This window comes from Petromyzon marinus, chromosome 28 (assembly GCF_048934315.1).
Source record: "Petromyzon marinus isolate PM22_M1 ecotype Great Lakes invasive population chromosome 28, UKy_Petmar_22M1.pri1.0, whole genome shotgun sequence".
Classification (NCBI taxonomy): Eukaryota; Metazoa; Chordata; class Hyperoartia; order Petromyzontiformes; family Petromyzontidae; genus Petromyzon; species Petromyzon marinus.
Genome location: NC_133694.1, coordinates 2,467,351 through 2,494,793, shown reverse-complemented (window position 1 = coordinate 2,494,793; position 27,443 = coordinate 2,467,351). Strand labels below are relative to the sequence as shown.

General features: G+C 53.5%; 1 protein-coding gene across 4 annotated transcripts in view; it reads left to right on the top strand.

Annotated features, from left to right (window-relative positions):
* Nucleotides 1-2,254: 2,254 nt before the first annotated feature.
* The window catches only part of LOC116946886 (arf-GAP with coiled-coil, ANK repeat and PH domain-containing protein 3-like), an 85,356-nt gene continuing 60,167 nt past the window's right edge, over nucleotides 2,255-27,443 (top strand). For 2 of the 4 annotated variants that reach the window (XM_032962129.2, XM_032962127.2), the window contains exons 1-2: nucleotides 2,255-2,484; nucleotides 23,642-23,699. In XM_032962129.2, the coding sequence (XP_032818020.2) occupies nucleotides 2,432-2,484; nucleotides 23,642-23,699 (111 nt within the window). In that variant the 5' untranslated portion in view covers nucleotides 2,255-2,431. The remainder of the gene's footprint in view (nucleotides 2,485-23,641; nucleotides 23,700-27,443) is intronic. The other 2 variants (XM_032962131.2, XM_032962130.2) reach the window with 1 other exon arrangement.

Genomic DNA, 27,443 nt, shown 5'->3' with positions numbered 1-27,443 from the left:
CATCGTGTGGAAATGTAGAGCAGCCAAATATTCTCAACGCCCGATGTTGATTCTAAATGTGGAGGGGAAAACCCGGAGGACCGGGAGAAAAATCCACGCAACCACGGGGAGAGAGACAGACACGCAAACTACAAATATACAGCCTGGCGTCAGGGTCGGGATCGAACCCACGACCTCCTGCATACCAAGCGAAGGAGTTGACATCTCGCCACAGCAGGCGGTCATCCGGCTGCAGTGACGTCACACCTAATTTGCCTTAATTAGCGTCACCAATTTAGCTTCGCCATCACTCCCCCTTTCTTCCCCTCTCATTATTGTCATGAGTGGGCAGCTGCTGCTCGCGCATGCTACTGTGACCGGATCAGTCTAAAAGTCGCCAGATCTCGTCTAATATTAATAATTGACATGAACTCTCTCACTGCTGAAGCCCTCTCGTCGTGGCAGCAGGAGCAGACCTCGACATTGGCATCGAGCTCTCTGAACCACATTGCTGCTGCTGCCATCAAACGCAAAATTAAAATATATTTATCATTTTAAGGACACTTATTAATGAATGTTGAGTTTTTTTTTTTATCAATGCCATTACATGAGCCACTCACGATGGATGGATGGGCTGGCTTATTCGCTCATGCTTGACCGCACCCTCCGTCGACGGCGTTCTTCAATGTGAATCCCATCACGCCCCGTTGTGAGAATTTCACATTCGCGGGCCTCGCCGCTATGAGCGCCAGCGGCACGCGGATGCCAGGCCACAAGACACAAAGGCAACGATCCCCCGCATAGCCGTAACAGACTGATGGGGCAAGTGCTGTGAGCGACCACCTATAGAGGCCGGCACGGGGGTGGGTGGCCTGCACCACGCCCGAACGTCTTTGGCTCCCCAGTGTCAATGTTTACATATTGAACTAGGTACTCATTTGAGGCTGAGTAGACCTAGGAGAGGTCCAGGCCCTGCTTAGATACCACTGATGTTGCCCGTGAGCGGGAATCGAACTCGAGTCGTCGGTTTCGTAGCGTAGCGCGCTAATCGCTGCGCCACCGCTCCCCACACGCGCGTTAACAACCAGATGGACACGCAGACACGATAGACAACAGTAAAGGGCTGCCCGCTACTCGTTAACACTGCACCACGGTGTCCCATGCCAACAACAACGGCGGCCGCAGCATCAACAAAACAACAACAGCAGCAGCCACCCCGGAGCTGTCGCTGTGGATATCGGATTCCGGTACGCGATGACGCAAGCGAAGCTGGTGGTGGTGATGATGATGGTGGTAATAGTGGTAGTAATAATGGTGATGGTGATGATGGTGGTGGTAATAGTGGTGATGGTGGTAGTAATGATAGTGGTGATGGTGGTGGTAATAGTGGTAGTAATAATAGTGATGGTGGTGGTAATAGTGGTGATGGTGGTGGTAACAGTGGTAGTAATAATAGTGATGGTGGTGGTGATGCTGATGATTATTAATTCAAAGCACAACGCTCCTCCTCCCTCCAGCTCTCCATCTCCCCTCGCAGATCCATCCCTCTCTACCACCATTCTCTCCCAGCTCCCTCCTCCCCTCCTGCCCCGCACCATCTTCCTCCTCCAACCTCTCCCTTCCTCGCATCCTTCGCTCGCCTCCTTTGCGCCATCCACCGCGGGGAGAGGCTGAACGTCTGCGTGGAGGGAGCGGTGGCGCAGTGGTTAGCGCATCGCGCAGCAAACCCTGCAAAGGGCCGCGTTGGATCGCCCTGTTCGCGACCAATAACAGTGGTGAATAAGCCGGTGCTGGGCCTCTCCTAGGTCGACTCAGCCTCAAATGAGTAGCTGGTGTGTGTGAACATTAGCACTGGGGAGACAAAGGCGGCCGGGCGTGGTGCTGGTCACCCACCCCACTCGTGTGCCGTGCCGGCCTTCATAGGTGCTCGCTAACAGCACTTGCCCCATCATTTTGTTAATGCTACACGGGACGTCTTTGTGAGTGTAAATGTACACACGCAACGCCCACAACCACATGCATATACTGTACACGCATAACGCATACACACACGCCCAAACATACACACAGACCCAAAGACACACGGATACACAGACAGAGACACACGCGCAGACTCGCACATGCACCCACAGACACAAACACACAGACACACAGAGGGGCACACACACGCGTGGTGATCACAGTGCTTGCATTCGCGTGACGCAGGCGTGGTGCGGGAGAGAGGGGGGAGAGGGTGGAGAGGGAAGAGGAAGAGGGAGGGGAGAGAGGGGAGAGAGGGGGGGAGATGCGGGCTCTGAGCTGCTCACAGCTCGCCTGACCAGCGGGGCCGAGGCGGCGGCGGTGTTGGTGGTGGTGCTGGAAGACGACGAGGAGGAGGAGACAGGTTCGAGGAGGAGGAGGTGGTGGTGGTGAACTCGGAGAAACGTGGAACAACGAAGCCATCGTCGTCATCATGGTGGTCACGGTGGATTTTGACGAATGCCTCAAAGACTCGCCAAGATTTCGGTAAGAGAGAGCGAGAGAGCGAGAGAATGAGATAGAGGGGGAGGGCGAGAGAATGACGCACAGAATGACACGGAGAGCGAACGAATGATGGAGAGAGAGAGAGAACGAGAGAGCGCAATCGAGCGGCAGAGAGCAGGAGAATGACACAACGAGAGAGCGAGATGAAGAGAATGACAGAGAACGATAGAGAGAGCAGCAGAGAGTGAAATAATTACACGGAAAGCGATAGAGCGAGCGAGAGAGACAGCGCGACATGGAGAATGACAAAGCGAGAGGGAACGACACGGAGAATGACACAATGATAGCGCGAGGGGAATGGCACAGCGCGAGGGAGAGAACAATCGGGAACGACAGAGAGCGAGATAACGGCACAGATAGAAGGACAGCGAGAGTCGTCTCATGGAATTAATGACCCATTGCCTTCATCCCGATGCATCCATCCGTATGCATCCACTCACACACCCATATATGCAAAGATCCCCCGTACAGCCTCTAACGGGTTGCTGGGGCAAGTGCTGTTAGCGAGCAACAATTAAGGCAGGTACGGTATACGGGGACGTGGGTGGCCAGCACCACACCCGGCCGCCTTTGTCTCCCTAGTGGCGATGTTTTTTACGCACCGCACCAGGTACTAATTTGAGTCTGAGTCGACCTAGGGGAGACCCAGAACCGGTTCAGATAATCATCACTGGGTGTTGGCCGTGAGCGGGAATCCAATTGGGGTGGCCAGGATTCGTAGCGCGGTGCGATAACCACACACACACAGACACACGTACACACACGTACACACACGCACACACATACACACACGTACACACACGTACAATGATACGCGGATATGCATTCTTGTTTCATTGAGCTGATGGCAGCATGCACCGACACACGCGCGCGCGTGCGAGTATTGATTGACGAGAAGGATGAGGATGCGAATTGCCCGGCATTGTTTGCACGAGCGAGGCTCTGCGTGCAGATGAGGTATCTGTCGCCTGGTGTTCTTGCTGCAACGAGACCGTGTGATGATGATGATGATGGACGACGTTTCGGGCAATGCCCATTATACATGGCACAAATTATGTACAGCATATGAACTGATTTTCTGCTATGAAGAAGGGCCATTGCCCGAAACCTCGTCGATTATATTTTTTTCCCTTTTAAGGCCACACACACGCGCAGTGCTCTTGACGATCGTGTTGAGTTTATTTGTTTTGTTGTTGGCCGTGTTTGTGCACCACTGCCAATGCAGCAACAGCAGCCATAGTTCATAGTTCCATAGTTCATAGTTCCATAGTTGATAGTTCCATTTATTGGGGAAACCCCTGTGAGCCATTCGGCTCTTAAATCGGGTGCAACCGCAACAAACAAAAAACAAAAACATGAACAAGAAAAACATCTTAAAGTGACCATGTGACTGTGCAAACAGAAAATCCAGGAAAAAACATCAAAATATTTCTGAAATAGCACCGTACACCAACGCTATGTGCAAAAATCCCAGTGGGATGCAAGTCAAACAAAAACAACAACCACAAGACAAATAAGATTAAGGCCATCAGTCAAACTCCGTATTACAATTAACAAAAACATGGCCAAACCAAAAAACGTTTTCGAAATCACCAAAATAAAGCCATAAATGCAATGTAACAGTGATCATAGGGACTGTGACCGAATTTTTCACAATAAACTACATAAATAGCATGTAACACCAAACCCTAGAGCCATAGCTGGCTACATGAGTCACTCCACAACAACAGGAGCATCAGTCCTGTTGTTGTGGAGTGGTGTTGCTGCAGGGGCTGCAGGGGTAGCACCACCACAAAATCATTTGTGGTGATGGAGGGTGCGGTTTGGGCGACGGCTAGTATTTGCTGCAGAGATGTAATTCATCAGCATCGTTATCATCAGCGGCAGCCATCATTATCGTCGTTGTCGTCATCACGAGCCGTGCATTGCTTATCCGCTGCTGGATGAGTAAAAGCTTCGCTACCACGACACCGTCGCCATCTCACGCGATGGTGCCGCGACGATTCCACAATCCAGCGCCGTCTCAATCCACCCCGCACAGGAGAAGGAGGAGGCCTGGTTTGTAGCGCAGCGCGCTAACCGCTGCGCCACCGCTCATCATATACATACGCGCATGACGTCATCGCTCCATCTCCCACACATGGACGCGTTGCACGATCGCAGATAGAGTGGGAGGCTGGTGGGTAACACGGGGGCCACGCAAGAGATGGCTCCCTTACCGGGAAATCGTTTTTGCGTGCGGATGACCCGGGAATCGCTGCTCACTCTTGGGAATGGGTCGGAGACTCCCGCCGCCCAACGTGGCACGTGCCGCAGAGAGGGTGAGGCCTGACCCATCGGCTCCGCATGAACAAAGCACCTGCCCCCACCCCGGTGTTGTCTGGCTTTGAACACTCAAGCCCCCACTTTGCACGAGCAGCTATGGGGGGCAGTCGTGGAGATTGTTGAGGAGTTCCCAGACCTGGGCGCAATGTGTTCGTGACCAATCCCTCGGGATTTTGGCAGCGGGGATCTCACTCCGGATCGGTCGAGCGTAGGCAGCGTGGTGCACCGTGGGATGTGCCTGGCCTGTCGCTCTCAAAGGAATATCCGAGTCTGATTGGCAGGGACGAAATACAACTGTGAATATCAACAACTATAATATTCTTATTTTATATTATGTCATTCGTGGCATCCCGTAACGCAGTACATTGCTAGAAATGTGCTACAACGTGATTTAAATTTGCCTGCAATTTCACTTTTCTTGTTCATGCCTGTAAAGCACTGTTACATTATTTTTTTGTGCACGAATAGTGCTCTTGAAATAAAGTTTTATTGATTAATTCTAAATACAAGGACCATATCTCACATACGGCCACTACCAAGCAAATTGACACCCTGCCACCGAGCAAAATCAACAATGAATAAACATAGAAAGAAGTGTAACCGCAACAATATGATTGCAATTGGTAAACCCTGTTACCAAATCACCTGCACGGGCTGTCCTGCCTACAGAGTCCTTGTTCGGTTCATCCGAATTGGATTGTGTTGCGAGGAGCTTCAGAGATTATTGAAATATCCGATCAGTGAGTTCCTCCGGAAAGCGAGGCTGTGTTGACTGGGTCATGCAACCCGCATTGCCCAGCCACCGCATGGGCAAGCAGCTTCCGTTTGGCCGGATAGAGGGGCCTAGATGGGCGCGGCACGGGCCGGAGCAGAGATGGGCTGATACGGTACGGGAGGATATTGGAGCTGAGTGGACTTGCTGATGACTTGGTACCAGCGATGTCAAGATGTGGCCTCTGTGGAGGAGGCTCGTGAAGGAAGCTCCTGGGCAGTTGGAGGCAGCCGCGCGAAGGTCAAGGAGGAGTGAGCGCTCACAACAACGAGCAGAGCGCCGGGCGAACAAAACACAGCAAGGTGGTGGCACAGTGGGGAGCAGCACAGCACTGCCAGTAATCTCAGTCAATCAGCCCAAGGATTCCACACTTCACGTGATGGCCTCAAGGTGCACATAGCCTGGCACAAGCACCGTGGTGCCTGGATCGCCACTGGCTGTTGGTGTATGCGAGTGTGTGACTGCATGAGTGGGAGAGACAGATAGATAATTACACTTTTTTTTTTAGAACGTGACGAATTTGGTGCATGACGTGAGAACACAAAGGCGTGTACTCACGCACAAACATGCGCGCATCGTGACACAAAGACAAATATCCTCCGCATAGCCTTGCCCGACTGTTGGGGCAAGTGCTGTTAGCGAGCACCTCTGAAGGCCGTCACAGCACACGAGGGGGTGGGTGGCCAGCACCACGCCTCAACAGGTACTCATTTGAGGCTGAGTCGACCTAGGGGAGGCCCAGGACCGGTTAAGATAATTGTTACCGATGTTGGTGGCAGTGAGTGGGGAATCTGACTCGGGTCGCTGGGCTCGTAGTGCAGCTCAGCGCTATCCACTCCACTACGGCTCCCCACAACACGATGGCGATGATACACAACATGCACGTGACATACTACACACCACAGAGGCATGCACACGAAGACAATGGGTCCGTGTTTAATCTCACACACTGCAAGCACTTTTACTTGTGACGCCAATGATGCATCGGCTGATGGATAGGTGGCAGGGAGGGATTGAGAAGGTTGAAGAGGGAGGGTGATGGAGAGGAGGGGGGGGGGTTAATTTAGAGGGATGCGGAGGGAGGGGGGTGCTGGAATTGAGAGGGATAAAGAAGAGGGGTGTGAGAGGGAGGTATGAAGGTGAGGAGAAAGAAGGATACCACGGTGGCTAGGAGATGTTAACTCCCTCGCCTGGTATACAGGAGGTCGTGGGTTCGATCCTGACTCTGACGCCTGCTCTATAATTGAAGTTTGTGTGTCTCTCTCTCCGTGGTGAAATGTTAACTACCTCGCCTGGTATACGGGGGGTTGTTGGTTCGATCCCGACCCTGACGCCTGCTGTATAATTGAGGTTTGCGTGTCTCTCTCTCCGTGGCGAAATGTTAACTACCTCGCCTGGTATACGGGAGGTCGTGGGTTCGATCCCGACCCTGACGCCTGCTGTATAATTGAGGTTTGCGTGTCTCTCTCTCCGTGGTGAAATGTTAACTACCTCGCCTGGTATACGGGAGGTCGTGGGTTCGATCCCGACCCTGACGCCTGCTGTATAATTGAGGTTTGCGTGTCTCTCTCTCCGTGGTGAAATGGTAACTACCTCGCCTGGTATACGGGAGGTCGTGGGTTCGATCCCGACCCTGACGCCTGCTGTATAATTGAGGTTTGCGTGTCTCTCTCTCCGTGGTGAGATGTTAACTACCTCGCCTGGTATACAGGAGGTCGTGGGTTCGATCCTGACTCTGACGCCTGCTGTAAAATTGAGGTTTGTGTGCCTCTCTCTCTGTGGTGAAATGTTAACTACCTCGCCTGGTATACGAGAGGTCGTGGGTTCGATCCTGACTCTGACGCATGCTGTATAATTGAGGTTTGTGTGTCTCTCTTTGTGGTGAGATGTTAACTACCTTGCCTGGTATACAGGAGGTCGTGGGTTCGACCCTGACCCTGACGCCTGCTGTATATGTGGAGTTTGCGGTGTCTCTCTCTCCGTGGTGAAATGTTAACTACCTCGCCTGGTATACGGGAGGTCGTGGGTTCGATCCCGACCCTGACGCCTGCTGTATAATTGAGGTTCGCGTGTCTCCCCGTGGTCGCGTGGATTTTTCTCCGGGTCCTCCATTTTTTCCCCTCCACATTTATAATTAACATCACGCGTTCAGAGTATTTGGCTGCTTTTCATTTTCACTTTGATGATAAGTCACTTCGTTGTTCTATCATTTGTGATAGCTATGTAGCTCAGTGGATCTTACCTGGTAAAAAAAAACAAGTTTATAGCTTTAATTACTGTCTAAGGAAGGATGGAGCAGGGACGGTGGCAGACGGAGGAATGGAGCGGGAATGCGGAAGGGGGGAGATATGGAGAGACAGAGCAGGGGGATGGTGCCAGAGAAGCCCCCGCATCTCCCGCTTCTCCTCATCAGAGTGACTGACATATCTTAATTGCCATCCGTGAATTAATGAGGTGAGAGCCCATCGAGATTCATCGTCTCATCCCGTGCGCCAGAGACCTCGTTTCGGAGAGGAAAATTGAGTTGAGATTTTGGTTTTGTTTGCGAGTTTGTTATTTCAGCTGTCCACGTTCGTCTGTGTGCGTTTGTGCAACTGTTGTTTGTATGTGTGTCTGTGCGCGTCTGTGTGCATGTGTGTCTGTGCGCGTCTGTATGCGTGTGTCTGAGTGATGGGGAGCGGTGGTGTAGCGTTCAGCGCGCTGCGGTGCTACGAACCTGGCTACCCGGGTTCAATTCCCGCTCACGGCCAACACCGGTGGCGATTATCTGAACCGGTCCTGGGCCTCCCCAAGGTCGACTCGGCCTCAAATTAGTACCTGGTGCGGTATGTAGTAAACATCGCCACTATGGAGACAAAGGCGGCCGGGCGTGGTGCTGGCCATCCACCCCCACGTGTGCCGTTCCGGCCTTTATAGGCGATTGTGAACAGTCTGATAAGGCTATAACGGAGATGTTCGTCGTTGTGTCTGGGTGGAGAGCGATGACGCGGTGGTTAGCGCACTCCGCTACCAACCCGAATTGGATTCCTGAGCCACGGCCGACATCAGCAACGAGTGATATATCTGATGTGGTCCTCGAGGTCGACTTAGTTTAAAATTAGTATCTGCCTGCTGCGGTGTGTGAACATCCCCACGAGGGAGACAAAGGCGGTCGGGCGTGGTGCTGGCCACCCACAACCTCGTGTGCTGTGCCAGCCTTCATACTCGCTAACAGCACTTGTCATTCCAGTGTGTTAAGGCTCTGGGGGGGGGGGTGGATATTTGTGGAGTGGTGGCAGAGTCGTTCACATCGCCACGATCATCGCCATCTATAATTCATCCTGTGGCTCCCATGCAGGGCAGCCCCAGGCTCCAGAACAAGGAGCTGCTTGAGGTCACAACACCACGAGGCTCACTCGGTACGAGATGTGGTCACAGACGAAACCGCGATGTTACAACAATAACAACAACAACGGAGAGATCGGAACGCAGCAAACATGAACAGGCCAAATTAAAACCTCAACGCGTTGGGCGATAACGCTGCGGCCTTTAAACAAAAAGGTATAATGTGTATTACAATCGGTGGCGTTTTGGGGAAAAGACGGGTCATTGCCCGAAACGTCGCTTCTTATGTATTTTTTTTCATAAGGCCACACGCATTGTTGTTGTCATTGGTTCGTGCATGAGTCGGCCAACACAATAACAAGGAGAGACATTTTAGTTTCGAATTCTGTTGAAAAAAACCCCCTCAATATTTCAAGAGCCGTATGCACTGTGGTGGTGGTGAATCCGAGACGGCGGTGGTCCTCGTAAAATGAGGTCACGAAGCAGCAGAGCTCCTTCAAGAGCCGCCGCATGCGGCTACTGAGCCGCAGGTTTCCGGCCCCGTGGCGAGTTTGTTGAGAGTTGTTTGTTAATTGTGGAGCCACAGGCAGCGCTCGCAAGTAGCGTGTGGCGTGTGTCTACGTGTGTCTACGTGTGCCGGGCGTGGTGCTGGCCACCCCCACCCCCTTGTGTGCCCTGCCGGCCTTCATAGGGTGCTACTCGCGAACAGCACTTGCCCCCAACAGTCTGTTAAGGGTACACGGGGGGGATCTTTGTCTTGCATGTGCGCGTGTGAATCAAGCAATTTGAAGGCGAGGGTTGGTGAATCATGTACAGATCTGTCAAACTCCCAAATCCCTTAGAGCTCAGTTCGGTTGATTTTGAAGCTCTTAAATTGGGTTTCATCATCAACAACAACAACGCATCTCCAACAAAGGCAACAAGTCACAGTACAGTGCATCAAGAATACATTCTAACAGATAAGAGAAGTAAAAAAAAACTAGCTATAAAATAATAATCGCAATATAAAAATACAATTTAAAGAAAAATTAAGTTAAATATAGATTATCATGAAATACCACACTGTATCTCTAAAAAAAAGAGACTGATTTAAATCTGCCATAGTAATTATAATGCGGATACAGCCTCAAACACGATTGCGTTATTGTGAGGAATAAAATAAAACGCAGCATCCATTAAAAAAGTGCAGTGTAAACAACGCACACAAAGTGTCCGCTTGCAGGCAAATAATATTGAAACCTCGTCTAATGCTTTATACGGAGCTGCAAGGTGGCCAGACGATGGCAGGACGGGCGAACTGGCAGGGTTCGTGAACCCATCTGCGTCTCAGACACGAGGGCCGATAATCGCCGGCTTCGTGTGCGCGGTGTTGGGGGGTTTCTCCGGTGTTCTAGAGTTCCCCGCCACACCAAGCGAGGCCGACGGCGCTCCACCCCAACGTGGCAGGGACCTCTTTAAAATGTCCAAAAGAGTTGTGAGACTCGGGAGCCAGGAGGGGAACTTTACTTCACATGATCCGACATCAAGGACATTGCGGCATTAAGTTCCGTTACGAGATTAGGAACCTGGTCGAGAGAAATCCGGCCACATTGATCCAAGGGGTTTTCCCAAATACCTGGTTGGATGGGGATGGCTTTGTTTTATTCGTATTTTGTTGGGTGATTCGTTTGCCCTACCTGCACTTTGCACTCCAATCGTAATTTTGTATTGCTCGTTGTGGTAACGTCCTTTACCCGCCCCGGCTGGACATCTGTGAAAAAAAAAACCTTATAGCTAATCGGATTCCTCCAGTATAAATACATGTTATGATACATAACAGAGTATTTTTTTAATGGATTAAATCGCGTAGACATAAATGTGTCGTTCAACCCGCCAGCACCCACAGCCAATTAGTAAGGTTTGTCACGTAAACAAAACGTGCCAATTAGTTACGAGTTAAGCACACCGGTGTGTTGGAGAGTAAACTCACTGCAACGTTTGCCATTCTGATATTCTGACGTTCTGACAACGGTAAGCGGATTAGCCTTTTTTGAGTCAAGGCAATGACGTCACGCCCCACGTGCCCTGCATCTCTGTGACGTCGTCGCGTTGCACTGCAAGGGAAGGTGATGGGGTTGTGGTGGCGAAGGCGAGCCACGGGCGCGGACAAAATAGCACACGTGGGGAAAACTGTTCTTGTAAACCCACGCATGCATGCGTATGCACGGTTTTTCCTCCTTGTTTTTTATTTTAATATTTACAGTATTGGGGGTTTTCCGGTGTTGGCGCTTCTTCAGAAGGCAGGGAACTGGTGGTGGTGGGGGAGTAGTTGGGGGGGGGACTGCGGTCGCTTAGTGAAAATGAAAACATTCTAGAGGAGAAAAATAATAATACTTTGTTTCGTAATAGGAGCCAAATAGGCGACTATTGTAACTTCCCCATGACAATCTCGCTCTGTTCCAAGTACCCTTAATAACCGCATAGCCAAGCTTTGTGCATTTCAGCCTCGGTGTTGCCTGGGTCTGCAACCCAGGCAATGTATGTCCACACCCGGTGCACCACATTCAGAATACATATCCTGCTATGGCCGTGTGACTACCTCGGCTATAGAAGAACCCCCTGCCCCTTGCCCCGTTACACACGAGGGCAGGATACGTCGCTGGAAGGGACGATGACCGACGGTCAATAGCAATGCAAGTGGCAGCTTCGGAACGGAACGCGACTCCCCCCCCCCCCCCCCAGAGGACGTCCATGGGGGTGGGAGGGAGAGGCGATGACTCTTCTCTCGTGTGCATGCTCAGTGGATTGTCAATATCGTAGGATAGCTTGAGGAGGCCTTCATCCAGCAGTGGATTGATTGCTCGTGGCTGTGACGATGGTTGATGATGATGATGATGACGTGGGGAAGCACGCTGTGTCTGTCGGTGTTTATTTGAAGGACCCACTGCATCCCACCGGCTTCCCAGGATCACAAACGCAAAAGCTGCCCAGTGTTGTTGTTGTTTCGCTGAGGTGGCCCTCTTAGTTTTTGGACGTCGCCTCTACAGGCACACGTCACCTCCACAGTCACACGTGTCACTACAGTCACACGTCATCCCCTACAGTCACACGTCACCTCTACAGTCACACGTGTCACTACAGTCACACGTGTCACTACAGTCACACGTCACCGCCTACAGTCACACGTCACCTCTACAGTCACACGTGTCACTACAGTCACACGTCACCTCTACAGTCACACGTGTCACTACAGTCACACGTCACTTCTACAGTCACACGTGTCACTACAGTCACACGTGTCACTACAGTCACACGTGGCACTACAGTCACACGTCACCTCTACAGTCACACGTGTCACTACAGTCACACGTCACTTCTACAGTCACACGTGTCACTACAGTCACACGTGTCCCTACAGTCACACGTCACCTCTACAGTCACACGTGTCCCTACAGTCACACGTCACCTCTACAGTCACACGTGTCCCTACAGTCACACGTCACCTCTACAGTCACACGTCACCCCTACAGTCACACGTGTCCCTACGGGCACACGCATCCCTACAGTCACACGTGTCCCTACGGGCACACGTGTCCCTACAGTCACACGTCACCTCTATAGTCACACGTGTCCCTACGGGCACACGCATCCCTACAGACGCGCACTTCCATACAGGCACGCGGGTCCCTACAGGCACGTGCCACCCCCTCTTTCTGTGCTCAGCGGCCGGACTTAGAGCCATAGTTTAAAACGCGGCCGCGCAAGAGCTTAACGAGCTAATCCGAAGACGTTGCCCGCTCACGCGCGCGCGTGTTAGCTTTACGCGTGCGTGTGTACCTAGGTCAGCTCAGCCTTCAATGAACCCCCAGTGGGGTGAAGCAGTGGGGTGGAGTTGGTGATTAGCGCCCCCCCGAAGTATTCACCAGGGCGGCCCACTGGGGGTCGAACTGCCAATCCTCTGCAACTAGCAGCAATCGGCGGAAATCGCGCTGACCTCTCTAATGCCACCGTAGAGACAACGGCAGCCAGACAGACAGATGTGGTGCTGGCCACAACAAAGACAAAGATCCCACGTATAGCCTTAGCAGACTTTTGGGGGCAAGTGCTGTGAGCGAGTAGCAACCCCATAAAGGGCCGGGCACGCCTCCATCACGTCCACCCCCATCGCCCGGCCCCCACGACCTCCTCGTGCGCCCTGCCGGCCTTAACAGGTGCTCGCTAACAGCAGCGCTGTCGCAATTGCCAGGCTGCCAAGAGGGCTTTTCCATTGGCCACGTTGCCGTTTGCTGGGCGTGAGTCTGGAGGCGGCCTGTGAACCGTCCACACAGCCGTGGCCGGCCACGGCTCTCGCGAGACTGCTGCGGGGGGGGGTCACCGATGATAACCGCGCTTGTGTCGTCATCCACATCAGCCACGCTCGATCCGCTGCTGGTCGGAGGCCCACTGTCCCCGAAGCCGGCGCCACCACCTCTCGTGCCTGTACGATGTAACCGATCCGCCTTCAATCCTCCCCCCACCCACCCCCTTTCGAGGGTTATGGACGGTGACGGGAGTCGAACTGAGAACTTGCTGTACTCCGGCTGGCGGTACCGACTGGAAGGGGCTGCACTGAGGAGTCGCGGGAGTAATGCCTGGGATGAGAAGGGGGAGGGAGGGAAAGAGGGGGAGCAGCATGGGGAAGTGAAAGGAGAAGCGGGAGCAGAGAGGGGTCGGGAGAGATGAGGATCTGGAGGAGGAGGAGGAGGAGGCTGCATCAGGGCCTCGACGCCCCTCCTGCTGTAAGAAGGAGCGGCGTCTGTTTTCACAGCAGGCGGCGGGAATGAGCGTTCGGAGTGGGGTTGGCCACACACAAATCACGTGGTTTACGGGAGGCTTGAGCGGTTCGATGTGGAGGTGAAGAGATGAGAGGGCAGGGATTCCGAGTTGGGGGTGGTCACGTAGAAGCCACGCGATTTACGGGAGGCGGGAGCTGGTGTAGATGGAGAAAAACAGACCTGTGGATGAGAGGGGAGGGGTTCAGAGTGGGGGTGGACCACACACAAGTCACGTGGTTAACGAGAGGCTTGGTGCACGTGTGTGTATAAATAAACTCTTTGTCGACGTATACTTGAGTGTCGCACGAGCCCCGTGTTTGTTTCACCCGGGTAAAACAATCAAAACCCCGTGAATTCACCAGCCGCACCGGCCCGTATCCCCGCGTCAACACAAACTGTTGGCAGAACGACTCCCCTCGTGCTTACGCTCAACCAACAACACAGGCTTCGTGTAAACGCGCAAACCCCAAACCGGGTTTGCCCTTCTGGATCTGACCATCAGTAACGCCGATTAAACAGCGACGTGGCGGTGGCGATTCTGCCTTGGCAGCGGTGCCCCCAAGTCCCCGGACAAAATAACGACAACAGCAGCGCGTCGGTCGACAACGCTGCGCGGAAGAAGGAAACGTATATAAATATATAGGCGACGTTTCGGGCAATGGCCCTCCGTTGCACATAAATGAGTGTGTGGTAGGTGTGGGTGTGCGTGCGCGGAATATTGTGGTTATTGGATGTGCTTGTGTCGGTCTGCATCCCCGATCCCCCAACGCCCCTCCCCTATCCCCCATCTCCCCTCCCCTATCCCCCCCTCCCCTATCCCCCACCGCCCCTCCTCTGTCCCCCACCACCCCTCCCCTTTTCCCCCACCACCCCTCCCCTTTTCCCCCACCGCCTCTCCCATAACCCCCCAACGCCCCTCCCTTACACTCCACCGCCCCTCCCCTATCCCCCACCATCCCTTCCATAACCCCCCACCGCCCCTCCCTTACACTCCACCGCCCCTCCCCTATCTCCCCACCGCCCCTCCCCTACACATTGAAGACGGAAGCTTGTGTTGCCTCCGAAACGTCGTGAGAATTTTTATTATTTTTATTATTATTTTATCCCCATTCTACGTGACTTTACCGAAAGAAGCAAGTAGATCAAAAAATGCAATTAAGTAATATAAATTACTTAATTACATTTAACTTACTATATTTACCATATTCTTTTATAAACCGCACATTTAATTAATAGGTCATTAGGTGACCTGGTGTGGCTAAATGTGAGTCCAGCTAGCTGGGCTCTTTCCTTATCTGTAATTTCGGCACAAAGCTGGCAATTACACACACAAACAACAACAATAATAATTACACACACTGTGTGTGTGTGTGTAATTATTATTGTTGTTGTTTGTATGCACAAGAAACCCTCACTGAGTCTCATAGCTCACTCTAAGGAGGTTCCTGCCCAGCTTTCGCGTCATGGGTAACGATGGTGGCCGTGTGTAATCCCAACTAAGTGATCTGCGACGTCATTTTTGTATATATATAAAAACCGGAACGTGACGCCAGTGCACGCAGGATTACTTCACCAGGGCGGCCGCTAGAATCCGAACCGCGAACCACCCACCTACCCACCGCCTTACAGGGAATGAATCTAACGACTTAAACGACTGAATTAGCGGTAGTTTTTGTATTATTATCACAGTTCCACGGTGTAGCCATTGCTAAGTAGATTGGGTGGGGGGGGGCCCGGGTGGGGGGGCCCTTAAAATCTGAGACCATGGGCTGTACCCCCCCCGACCCCCCCCCCCCCCCGCGTTAATCCGACCGTGCTCATTGGCTTTGTCCGGAACAAATAAAGGATTTTGCTTGGATGTTGAGATGATAGCGGCGAGTCTGATAAAGACATCTGGACGGAGTTTCGTCAAAATCTTCCCGGGACTGTTCTTGGGGGGGGGGGGGGGGGTCTGGCCCGTGGAGTCTATAAAGACATTTTTTTGGCTTATGGACACTGAAGAGATGCGATCGTCTCGTTGACGTGAGGGTCAGGGTGACGGAACCCGGACACACACACGCACAACGAACATATATACACACACACACACAAGTGAGAAAAATCATGCATACGCATGGATTACGCAACGCTTACCATGCACGCGGATTACGCGATCAACACCCTAGCGGAGCAGCACCCTCCTGATAAAGGAGACCCCGAGACTCGTTGAGGCTTTCCTGTCTAAATAAAGGAAGCTTTATTTCACTACCCGTGGCGTAGTGGTGAGCACAGTGGACTTGTAAATCCAGAGATCACCGCCTGTCCCATCTCCCGTGAGGAGCGGCAGTTGAAGCAACAGTCCCACGTTTAATAACTCCCCAATCTGTCTACCCAGCAGCGGTATCAATGGGGCGTGGCGGTGGCTAGGAGATGTCAACTACCTCACCTGGTATACAGGAGGTCGTGGGTTCAATCCCGACCCTGACCCCTGCTGTGTATTTGGAGTTTGCGTGTCTCTCTCTCCGTGGTCGCATGGATTTTTCTCCAGGTGCTCCGGTATTTCCGTCCACATTTAGAAACACGCGTTTATAGTACAGTATTTGGCTGCTATAAATTTCCACATGACGAGCCACTTCGTTGAGCTATCATTTGCGATATCCAAGTCACTTCTGGAAAAGAGCTATACGGCTCAGTGGGCCTTACCCGGTAAAATAAAAAAAAAACAGTTTAGTTCAATAGTTTAAAGATAGTTAAAGTTTTCAATGGGTGTGGCGAGGTAAAGTGTGGCTACTTCCCAGCTGTTCAAACACGCCATGGTAAGAGTCGGCCAGAATGCACCGTCTAGGGGGGTTCTCTACCACCACTCCAGCGGGAGGCCTCCACCGCCGGCAGGAGCAGCGGTGGCGCCGGAAGTGGCGCGAGTTGCAGGGGGCTGCACCTTTGTCGTTTTTGTATTTTGTATTTTACACCAGCGTGGCCTATCTGGGGCGGAGCGGTGGCGCAGCGGCCAGCGCCGTGGTCGTCCCGCTCGGGCTCTCCGTCAAGTGCCGTCCCGTCGTCGGTGGGGGCCTCGGCCCGCCGCCACCTCTTGTGGCCGCCGCAAATTGCAGCGCAGCACACCACTTCTCGTTCCTTCTTCGTCTTCTTATTCTGCTTGCTTAGTCTCCTTCTTTCTTCATCTTTTTATTCTTCTTCGTCTTCTTCTTCTTCCTCTTCTTCGTCTTCTTCTTCCGTATGGATTAATAACAGCAGGTTTAAAGATGTAATTGTTTGCGTAAGTTTGAAATCCGCTCGATCGTCTGTTCAGAAGCCGAGTGGCTCTCGTCCCTTCCTCCTTTAAAGGAGTGAAGACGGCAACAACGGCGGCGGCGGCGGCCGACGGTTTGGGATTCGTGGCCACGCACTCGCAGGCCGCCGTCGATCCTGCAGCGAGTCCCCGTGCCTGCCGCTTGCGCCCGCAGACGGCCGGCGCCCCCCCCTACCCCACCCCAGCTGCACCCACAAAGCCGCGCCGCTCCGGTCGCTTCACGCCCACGTGATCCCCACGCGCTGCCCACCGGCGGGGCGTGGCCCCGACAGCAAATTGTGATGGCGAGCAGCGCGAGGTTGAGAGAGATTTAAGGACGTGAATGTTGATGTGTGGGGGGGGGGGGGGGGGGGTTGGTGGTGCAACGGTTAGCGCGCTGCGCTACGAACCGGGGCGACCCGAGTTCAATGCCCGCTCACGGTCCCCGTATAGGCTGTAAACAGACTTCTTGGGGCAAGTGCTGTTCGCGAGTAGCACCTATGAAGGCCGGCACGGTACACGAGGGGGTGGGTGGCCAGCACCACGCCCCACCACCTTTGTCTCCCCAGTGGCGGAAATCGAACTCGGGTTTCTGGGCTCGTAGCGCGGTGCGCTAACGTTGCACGACCACAACACACAGAGACACACGTGGTCAGCAGAGCTAGCAATTTTGTGTATATCCTAGGTCGACTCAGCCTTAAATGAGTACCTCATGCGGTGTGTAAAGTGTCAGCATTTTGGAGACAAAGGCGGCCGGGCGTTTGTTCTGGCAACACTACGCCCTTGCGCACTGTGCCACCCCTAATAGGTGCACACTAATTGCACTTGCCCCGACAGAATGCATGAAGCTACGCGGGGGATCTTTGTTTGTGCGTGGGTATGTGTGTACAGCTGCAGCTCGAAAACAGCCAGGCCGAAAGTCTGCAAGCGAGAATGCGATCATCACTTTGCAGCTGGAGGTTTTTGCGACCTCCCCTCCCCTCCCGTTGCCGAGGGTAAATGGGCGAGGTTCAGGACTGTGGCTCGTGCAGCTGCTGTGGCCTCATTGGGTACCTCCCCAGTCCAGACCTCTGGCTGGTCGAGGAGAGCCAGCTGGGAAGAAACAGCCAGGCTCATTGTCTGCACTCACCCATGCCCTAGAATGAGAGCGCTTACCCGCAGCCTTCGCTCGGAGGTTCAGAGAGATAGAGAGCCCATTTGGCGCGACAGAGATGAGTTGCTGTCCTGGGCTTCGTAGCAGATGGAAACTGCTGCAGTGCGTCCACCAAGGGGATGTTGATCAAGGAGATTGAGTGATGAGATCGGTCCTCGTGAAGGTCCTCAGTGGAGTATCACATCGCTGAGGTCATGAGAGGTTGCAGCGGCTTTGGGGAGGTCTTCGCCCAGCGGTGGATTGATGGAAATTACCTTTGTGACCAACGATCAGAAATCACTCGATGATTCTATTTCAAAAGTGATTTGCAGTGCTACCCCTATAAACTATACTCAACAATGGTGATCTGATCTCTGAGCCTCAATATTTGACCCACAGATTTGCTGAATGTGTCTGTGAGGTCGTACAGGAAGGAGGAGGATCCTCTCAGGCCCAGATAAAATCATGGCAAGGTGGAGTTGACCCCGCTAGGTCTGCAGAGCCTAGAATATTGAAGGAAGTAGCCACCTCCCTGTGGCCTGTAGGTTGGCTGAAGAACGACCTGACGAGTAGGTACAAAGAGCAATCCAGAGCCTGAGACAAGGATACCCTGAACAGACAATAGCTGCGAGAGCGTTACGGTTGTGTGCAGGCTGCCTGCTGTAGCCGCTAGGCCCACCAGGATGCTTTCCTCGGGATTTGGAGCATGCCCTGCCCGGTTGTGTCCCACTTTTATAAGAAGGGGAGACCGCCTCTGCGCCTTGACGGTCAATGTCCTGGAAAGGAAGATTCAGCGTCACTTTGCCAGGCATGGTGATGAGAGGCTGATGGTGCTCTAGTAGTATAGACTCGGGCAGGAGCCGTCCTTCTGCTACAGTAGAGGTGTAAGCAAGGCCTATGATGTCATCAAGAAACCAGGGCTTTGGATTCTCCTCTGCTTGCTATCATTAAGGACCTTCATGACGGCGGGGGGGGGGGGCATGCCCGGGTAAAGCTGCGCCGTCGGGAGTCAGAGCCGTTTCCGGTTCACCTTGGGGTACGACAGGGATATCCTCTTGCCCCTAACACTATTTAACATCTTCATTGACCACATAGTTCTAGAACATTTTCCGTGGCTGTTCCGCACGAATGTCAATCTGTTAGAGATATTCAATGGGAGGCTGATCGATAGACAGGTGCAGTTAAGGGATGGCTGCTTATTGGTCAACGATGTTTTGTATGCTGATGATCTGGAAATCGCTGCACACTCTGAGAATGAGTTGGATACTAAGCTCCTGAACTTGACGCATGCCACTAAGAGGTGGGGCTACAGCAAATCACCCCCACCAAAACAAAGTAACTGCCTGGGTATTTTTAGATTTAAAGCTTTCGTGACTGCAGGGATTCATATTCTTGGTTCTTTCGGTAAGTCACGTAGAAGGGAAATAATACAATAATAAAAATAAAACAAAAAAATTATAACGACGTTTCGATTGCAACACAAGCAATCATCATCAGGTGTGAAAACCACAGCAACAAAAAATTTGCCTGGGTATTTTGTTGTTGTTGTCCTTCCCCCGCACCTCCGATTAGCACGGTTGGCCAGATACGGTGTGAAAGAATTTCAACATAGATGCATGTCATAAAACGCTCCACCCCCGTCCACTCTACATGAGTAATGGGGAACTTGTGGAGAGAGTGGAGGAGTTCCCATACCTGGGTAGCATGCTCCTCATCAGCTCCGGTTTGGCAGCAGAGATCTCACTTCTAATCAGTCGAGCGACATTGTCTTATCATCCATCGGCTGCATAACCACTGTGGAATCTGTCTGGAATTTTGTGTCACACAATGCTGCAGGTCCTGTTGACCACAGCTCATAGAACCTTGTAGGGTCTGGATAGAGTCCCCTTCAGTGAGCTCCTCGAGCAGGCCAAGCTGCGTTGGCTGGGTCACGTAACCCGCCTGTCCAAGCCTCCGCATGCCCAAGCAGCTTCTGTTTTGTCGGATGGAGCGGACTTAATGGTCACCGCAGGGGCTAGCGAAGAGATGGACTGATGTGGTATGGGAGGATGTGGAGCTGAGTGGACTTGCCGATGACCGGTACCGGCGATGTCAAGATCGGCCTCTGTGGAGAAGGCTCGTGAATGAGGCTACTGGGCAGTTGGAGACAGTCGCCCTCCAGCAACAACGGAAGGCAAAGGAGTGACGCTCACAACAAAGGGGCAGAGCGCCGGGCGACTAAAATGCAGCAAGTTGGCGCAGTAGGGAGCACAGGCGGTGCATCTACCGGTCATCTCAGTCGGTCAACCCATAACAACACGGGAAGGTCACCTACCCACCCCCTCTCATTCATAGGTGTCCAGCGCTGGCCTTTTTTAGGTGCTCGCTAAGAGCACTTGCCCCAGCGGGCCCATTGGAGGCTACACAGGGCACCTCTGTCTGTGCGCGTCGCCTCGCCGTGATGAATGACACCCCCGGGCGCCCGCACGCTTTCCGCCAACCTTGCCAAGTGGAAATATCTCGGCTCCGAGGGGCCCGTGCCCTTTCTGCGACCGTCCCCGTACAATGAACGCCCGGCCCCTGACACGAAATATTTGAAGGCGAAAGAGCACAGTAAATTATTTATTTGCGCCGAAATGTTACGCATGAATGGTGGCCCTCTCTTGGAATAAAGGCCGTTATTTTAAAACCAATTTGAATCCCTCCCCCCCCCTCTGCCCCGCCTCCAAGCCTCTGTCCATCCAGCAGTAGGCACGGGTGTAGTAGCACAGTCTACGATGGGTTGGGGTTAATGTGCGGGTGCTCCCACGTCTTCCATGACCTCCGTCTGTCGAGCTGTTGGAGGAGTAGGCCTCCTCGAGGGGGCCGTCTATCACCGGAGGCCCATTCTGCCGGCAGTGGCGTTAGAAAGCCATTGTAGGGCTGCGCCTTTGAACTTTGCAGAGCCAAAACCGTTTGGTGGAAGGCAGAGAGTGGGCGGGCGGGCGGGCGAGCAGGCGAAGAGTGGTGCGAGATGAAAGTGGATCAGAGCTACGTGTGTGATGGAATGGGGTCACGGGAAGAGATCAGCGAGGGGGGGGGGGGGATCTGGGAGTGAGGACCACCCAGAGAGGGGGAACGTGTCACATCACACCACAGGGATGTTTTGACTACCGCGATTAAAACAAAAAAAAGAACCCTCCCGTTTGTCTTTGGCATCGCCACCACCACCACCAGCAACAATTTGAACACCGTCTGTAAAACGATGAGAAACAAGGAGGGATTGATGCACAGCTTGTTTTGTGTTCGGTCGTCGTGTGGGCATCATGTCAGTAACTATATAGCCCTCCACCACACAGCGACGGAGCCAATCAAACCGAGTTGTCGCGTCATGGGCAAACGTGCCAATTGATTTGGTTATTCGGCAAAAACCGGAGTCAAAAGGAGGAGAGCGAGAGGAATGTTTAAAAGTCCAAGCAACACTTGTGACCATTTTTATGTATGTACACACACGTAAATATGTATACAAGATTTCTCCTATCTTACATTTACATGCAAATTTAATCTCTAGCCCCGCCCACTGACCCTTGGGCCACACCCATCTCAAACCGTCATAACTCCCTGCCCCTTAGCAGCGCTCCTGCTTCAGCAGCTCTCACCTGATGACGATTTGCTTGTGTTGCGATCGAAACGTCGTGATGTTGTGATTATTTTTTTATTATTTTTCTATCTACGTGGCTTTACCGAAAGACCCAAAGAATATGTATACATACACATATACATGTTTGTGTATACACACACAATATATACACCCGGAGACGTTGCGCTGGAGATTACAACAACCGGCATCATTGGGTGTTCACGTCAGCTCGGCTCTTGCGATTGGACAATTTGGGATCATTGCCCGGTCGACAACCTTGAGGCATAAGCCACGAACTGAGTGAGCGTCTTCATTGCGAGGCTCCCGCGGGACACTGGCGGGCCCCTGGTGGCCTTCAGTGCGGCCCCTGGCGTGTGCGGTCCCCCGAGAATACACAAATGGTGAAAGCACAACCCCATCATCGTCGTCATCGTCGTCGTCATCATCGTCGCCGTCGTCATCATCGTCGTCATCGTCGTGCTGCTGTCACAAAAACCCCCAATGGTTTCAAACGTGCGGCGGCCCTCACCAACACTGATGATGTCTTGTCGGCGAAAGTGACCACCCCCTCTGAAGATGAGTGACGAACACTGAACTCAGCCATCCACCTCCCGTAGAACAAAAGGAACCCAGAAAGCCTCGTGGTGAGAATGTGAATGTCTCACTCGGCCGTTCATTACCCCAGCCCTGGCCTGCATTGTCACTGATGTCAAGTACCTTGAGATTGTATGACAGGCCGCTGCCGTATAGCACGGTTCGATACGTACGGTGTGAAAGAAGTTCAGCATACATATGTAGTAGTTAATATTATCATGATTAGAAGTGAAGGGGAGAAATGCACTCGTGCAAGTAAAAATACGTCGTCCCTAGTGGCGATTAATTGTTACGGTGATGATGTTGATGATGGTGATTGCGCAACTGACAATTACCGGGACTTTCAATGTCCCCGGGAAGACGGAATAATTTCCCAGCAGAGCAGCTTCCTCCTCCTCAACATCAACAACAGCAAGAGGAGGAGGAGTATCCTGGGGTGAAAGCAAAAATCCCAAGATTTGTGATAACCCTGGGCACTGGGCAGCAGCAGGCAACGACTTCTGCACGGTACTGATGATCCCCAACAACGGTGTCGTCGATTGTGAGGTCTGCTCATTGTCCTGCCACTGCTGTCTAAAACAATTATAATCCGGCCCGAAATGTTGACTCGTTCGAGTCTGCCCTCTCTCTGTGCACGACGTCACGTGGTACACGAGTGTGGTGAAGACGTCACGTGGTACACGAGTGTGGCGATGACGTCACGTGGTACACGAGTGTGGCGATGACGTCACGTGGTACGTGAGTCTGGCGAAGACGTCACGTGGTACGCGAGTGTGGCGACGACGTCACGTGGTACGCGAGTGTGGCGACGACGTCACGTGGTACGCGAGTGTGGCGACGACGTCACGTGATACACGAGTGTGGCGACGACGTCACGTGATACACGAGTGTGGTGACGACGTCACGTGATACGCGAGTGCGGTGACGACGTCACGTGGTACGCGAGTGTGGCGACGACGTCACGTGATACACGAGTGTGGCGACGACGTCACGTGATACACGAGTGTGGTGACGACGTCACGTGATACGCGAGTGCGGTGACGACGTCACGTGGTACGCGAGTGCGGTGACGACGTCACGTGGTACGCGAGTGTGGTGATGTAGCCCTCCATATATTAAGGTGTTTTCAGCTGCATTAAAGGAGTGTTCACACATGTGGAAGAAAACCGGAACGCCCGGAGTAAAACCCACGTATCCGACCTCGTCACATATCTGCCTGTACCGTCGGTACCCCTGCAGTGGCTTCAATTGGGATGGAGGCGTGCGCTCAGTGGCAGTGACTTCCTCTGACCGTGACCTCTTCCGTGTGACCCCTGCCCCCCCCTTCCCCCCCTAGGGCGAGCCTCGAAGAGGTCGAGGGCGATGTGGTGGAGCTCGAGGTGAAGCTGGAGAAGGTAGGTGACCCCTGAACTCTGCACCTGCACCCCCTTCTTTGCCCTTGGAACCCTCGCCGTCCCGTCCTTTTTATTCTATCAACACATTTTTTGACAGATATATTCATGTACGTACGTATTTACGTTGAACTTCTTTCGCACCGTACGTAACCAACTTTACTAATCAGAGGTGCGGAATTGCGTTCATGATTTAGTCAGGTATATTTCTCAACGATCGATGTGAAATTAAAAAAACCTTCCAGTAGCAGTGTTCGGCTGTGGTTATCCAGAACAGACCATACAGCATACAACGCCTTACCCAATGCCTCGATCCACAAATACGAAGGAGACATCATGGCATTTGCAACTCCGCTGCTCCTAACGCGGCTATCTGGCTTGACCAACCTAATCATGAAATTGTAGTCGTTGCTCTGCATCTGCATCATCGGCCGTACGACAGAAGAAGAAGATGATTGATGAGTGGACAAAAAAATCGTCGAGGCTGACGGTGGCTCCGACTGCTAAGCCGGACCTTCAACACGGGAGGGGGAGGAGGAACAGCGACACGACACTCTCTCTCGCTCTCTCTCGGCTGAAGCCCTCTCGTTGTTGCAGGCAGCAGCAGACCTCGATATTGGCATCGAATTCCTAAACATCTGGCTGCTGCTGCTGAGCTGCATGCTGTGAAAAAAAAGGCACTGCTGAGCCAGAGGCAAGAGCGGCTCGCGACTGACCGTGACGAGACGGAGGAGTTGCAGAGTCTCTACCGAGCAGCGACTCAGACCGACATGACGCAGCCAGTGTGCTCGTTCGCCAGTCAATGTGCTGTACCCGCATATAAATAGATTTACCGAGTTCACCGATTGGCTGCGCCGATAGTGGTGATGGTTGGGGAGGAAATTGCGTGCCCCACACGCCCGACATTTATAAAGTACACAGATTACCGCGTGATGCTGCTGCTGCTGCTGCTCCGTCTGCTGCTGCATTGGCAGTGGTACACAAGCAGAGTAGACAGTAACTCAGAAGAGAGTTTTGACTCAACGTTTGACTGTGCCCAATGCCTACGACACCTGGGCAAGCCCTAGTTGCGGCCCCCCCATCCAAGCACTAAAGCAGGCTGGGCCCTCTGCTCAGCCTTCTAAGATGTGGTGCGTCCAGGGTTTTGTGCTTTGTAAGAATCGGTCCCGAAACAACGCACGATCTGGCCCCAGTATGCCGGGTAATTTCCCGCTGTGCGCGAGTGTTTTGTGCCGTGCGTCACGTCAGTTGCCCGTTCCGCGGGGTATGTTTGTTTTTGTTGCTCAAACGTATATATATTTTTAGATTTTCTCGTAAAGCGCTCCCTCCCACGAGTCTTTCGGCACCACGTCCGACGTTTCACTCCACGTGCCGGGAGCTCCGATCCGATCCACGCCGCTCCACCTGCGAGGTGGACGAGATCTTGGGGCGCGGTCCCTTCTTCGTCGGATGCTGCCGCTCACCGGTTATCCTTGCCCGATGGCCAATCGCCCCTTTTGGGAAACCGAAGAAGCTCGTGGGAGCGAAACGTCGGACATCACGTCCAGCGGCTTGGACCGGGGAAACACAGCGGAGGAGAGCTGGTGCTGTTCGAGCACAACCGGGAAAACCTACGCAGCAGGAATATATTATTTTTGCTTTGCAGACCGTGCTCTGTGAAAACATGGTTTTACTGCCCTGGGCAGTTTGTGGGGTGGGGTATGGTGGGCGGTGTGGGGGTGGCACGGGGACTGGGGGGGGGAGGAGATGGAATCGTGAGCAGACGGGCGAGGTCATGCGGTGGTTGTGGATGTACGACAGCGGTGAGGTTTCTTTGCCCCCCCCCCCCTTTCCTGATGGGTGGAGGCATCTGGCGAGGGAGTGAAATTGCACTCTGTGGTGGTGTTCAACTTGACACAGGGATCAGGATCACGGGTTTATGCTCGCGCTGGGGTTTTTTTTCGCTTCCGAGTATTCGCCGCTTTTCCCCCGTATCCGTAACGGGGGAGGGCGGGGTCGCCGCGGTGGCTAGGAGATGTTAACTCCCTCGCCTGGTATACAGGAGGTCGTGGGTTCGATCCCGACCCTGAAGCCTGCTGCATACAGTATTTGGAGTTTGGGTCTCTCTCCCCCCCCCCCCCCCCCAACGTGGTCCCGTGGATTTTTCTCTGGGTCCTCCAGGGTAGGTGGCCAGCACCACGCCTGGCCGCCTTTGTCTCTCTAGTGGCGATGTTTACACATCGCACCAGGTACTCATTTGAGGCTGAGTCGACCTAGGAGCGATTCAGATAATCGGGTTCGTAGTACAGCGCTGACCGCTAGCCCCGCCGCTCCCCGCTGTATTTGTATTATGATGATGATGGTTCGCGGTACCGGTGCCACGCGCAAGAAGGATTTGCGATTGGCGTTTGGCTTCGCCGCGCGATCGATCGTCTGGCGACCCGACACCTTGACGCGCTCGAGGCCGCAGCTGTTCCGTCGCGTGTAATATCAATCAAAACGAGCGTCGCTTGGTGATTTGCCCCCTGGTTACAACGCCCCCCCCCCCCCTCTGCACCCCCTCTACACCCCCCCGCCCTCTCCCATCCTCCGGGGGAGGAGGAGGGGGGGGGAGGAGGGGGGAGGAGGAGGGGGGAGGAGGACATGGTGGGAGGAGGAGGAGGGGGGAGGAGCAGGGGGGGGGGAGGAGGAGGGGGAGGAGGAGGGGGGAGGAGGAGGAGGGGGGGAGGAGGAGGGGGGGGGAGGAGGAGGGGGAGGGTGGAGGAGGGTGGAGGAGGAGGGATGGAGAAGGAGGAGGGGGGAGGAGGAGGATGGAGGGTGGAGGAAGAGGAGGAGGGCGGAGGAGGAGGAGGAGGGCGGAGGAGGAGGATGGAGGAGGAGGGCGGAGAAGGAGGGCGGAGGAGGAGGAGGGCGGAGGAGGAGGAGGAGGGCGGAGGAGGAGGAGGAGGAGGGCGGAGGAGGAGGAGGGTGGAGGAGGAGGGCGGAGGAGGATGGCGAGGAGGGTGGAGGAGGAGAACGAGGGTGCAGGAGGAGGGTGGAGGAGGAGGGTGGAGGAGGAGGAGGGTGGAGGAGGGATGGAGGAGGAGGAGGGTGGAGGAGGGTGGAGGAGGGTGGAGGAGGAGGAGGGTGGAGGAGGTGGAGGGTGGAGAGGAGGAGGGTGGAGAGGAGGAGGGTGGAGAGGAGGAGGGTGGAGAGGAGGAGGGTGGAGAGGAGGAGGGACAACGGTAATCCGTGCATTCAATCATTTAATTAAAACCGCTAAACGGAATTAGACACAAACTCAAAACGTTTGTCGATAACTGAGAAAGGTAAAGTATATAAATATATAATGGGCGACATTCCCAGTCAATGATGGCCCTCCCCCTTCCTAATACTGTACATTATCATCGCCCGACGCGTCTCAGGGTTCGTCATTCACGTTTCCTTCCGTTGTCCGTGCGTAATTACAGCAGCTCCCTCAACAAGGAGTTGTCCCTCGGAAACTCACAACTCGAGCTGCCACCTCGCCCCCCTCCTCCTACCCCACGGCGTCACAGACCTCTTGGACGTCTAATGTGGGGTTAGCGGATCACAGAGAGGAGTACCCGCTCGGAGGGGCATGGCGAGTGCGTGTCGATGTCCGTAGGTGTTTTTTTCTTCTTTTCACAATGACGCCGATGGGAAAGGGATATTGAACTGTTTTGGCTGACTGGCCTTTTCCCAGGAAGTTCGCCTGAAGCACTACGATGTCCCTTCCTGTCCGCTGAGTGACGGTAACATCCCCATTGT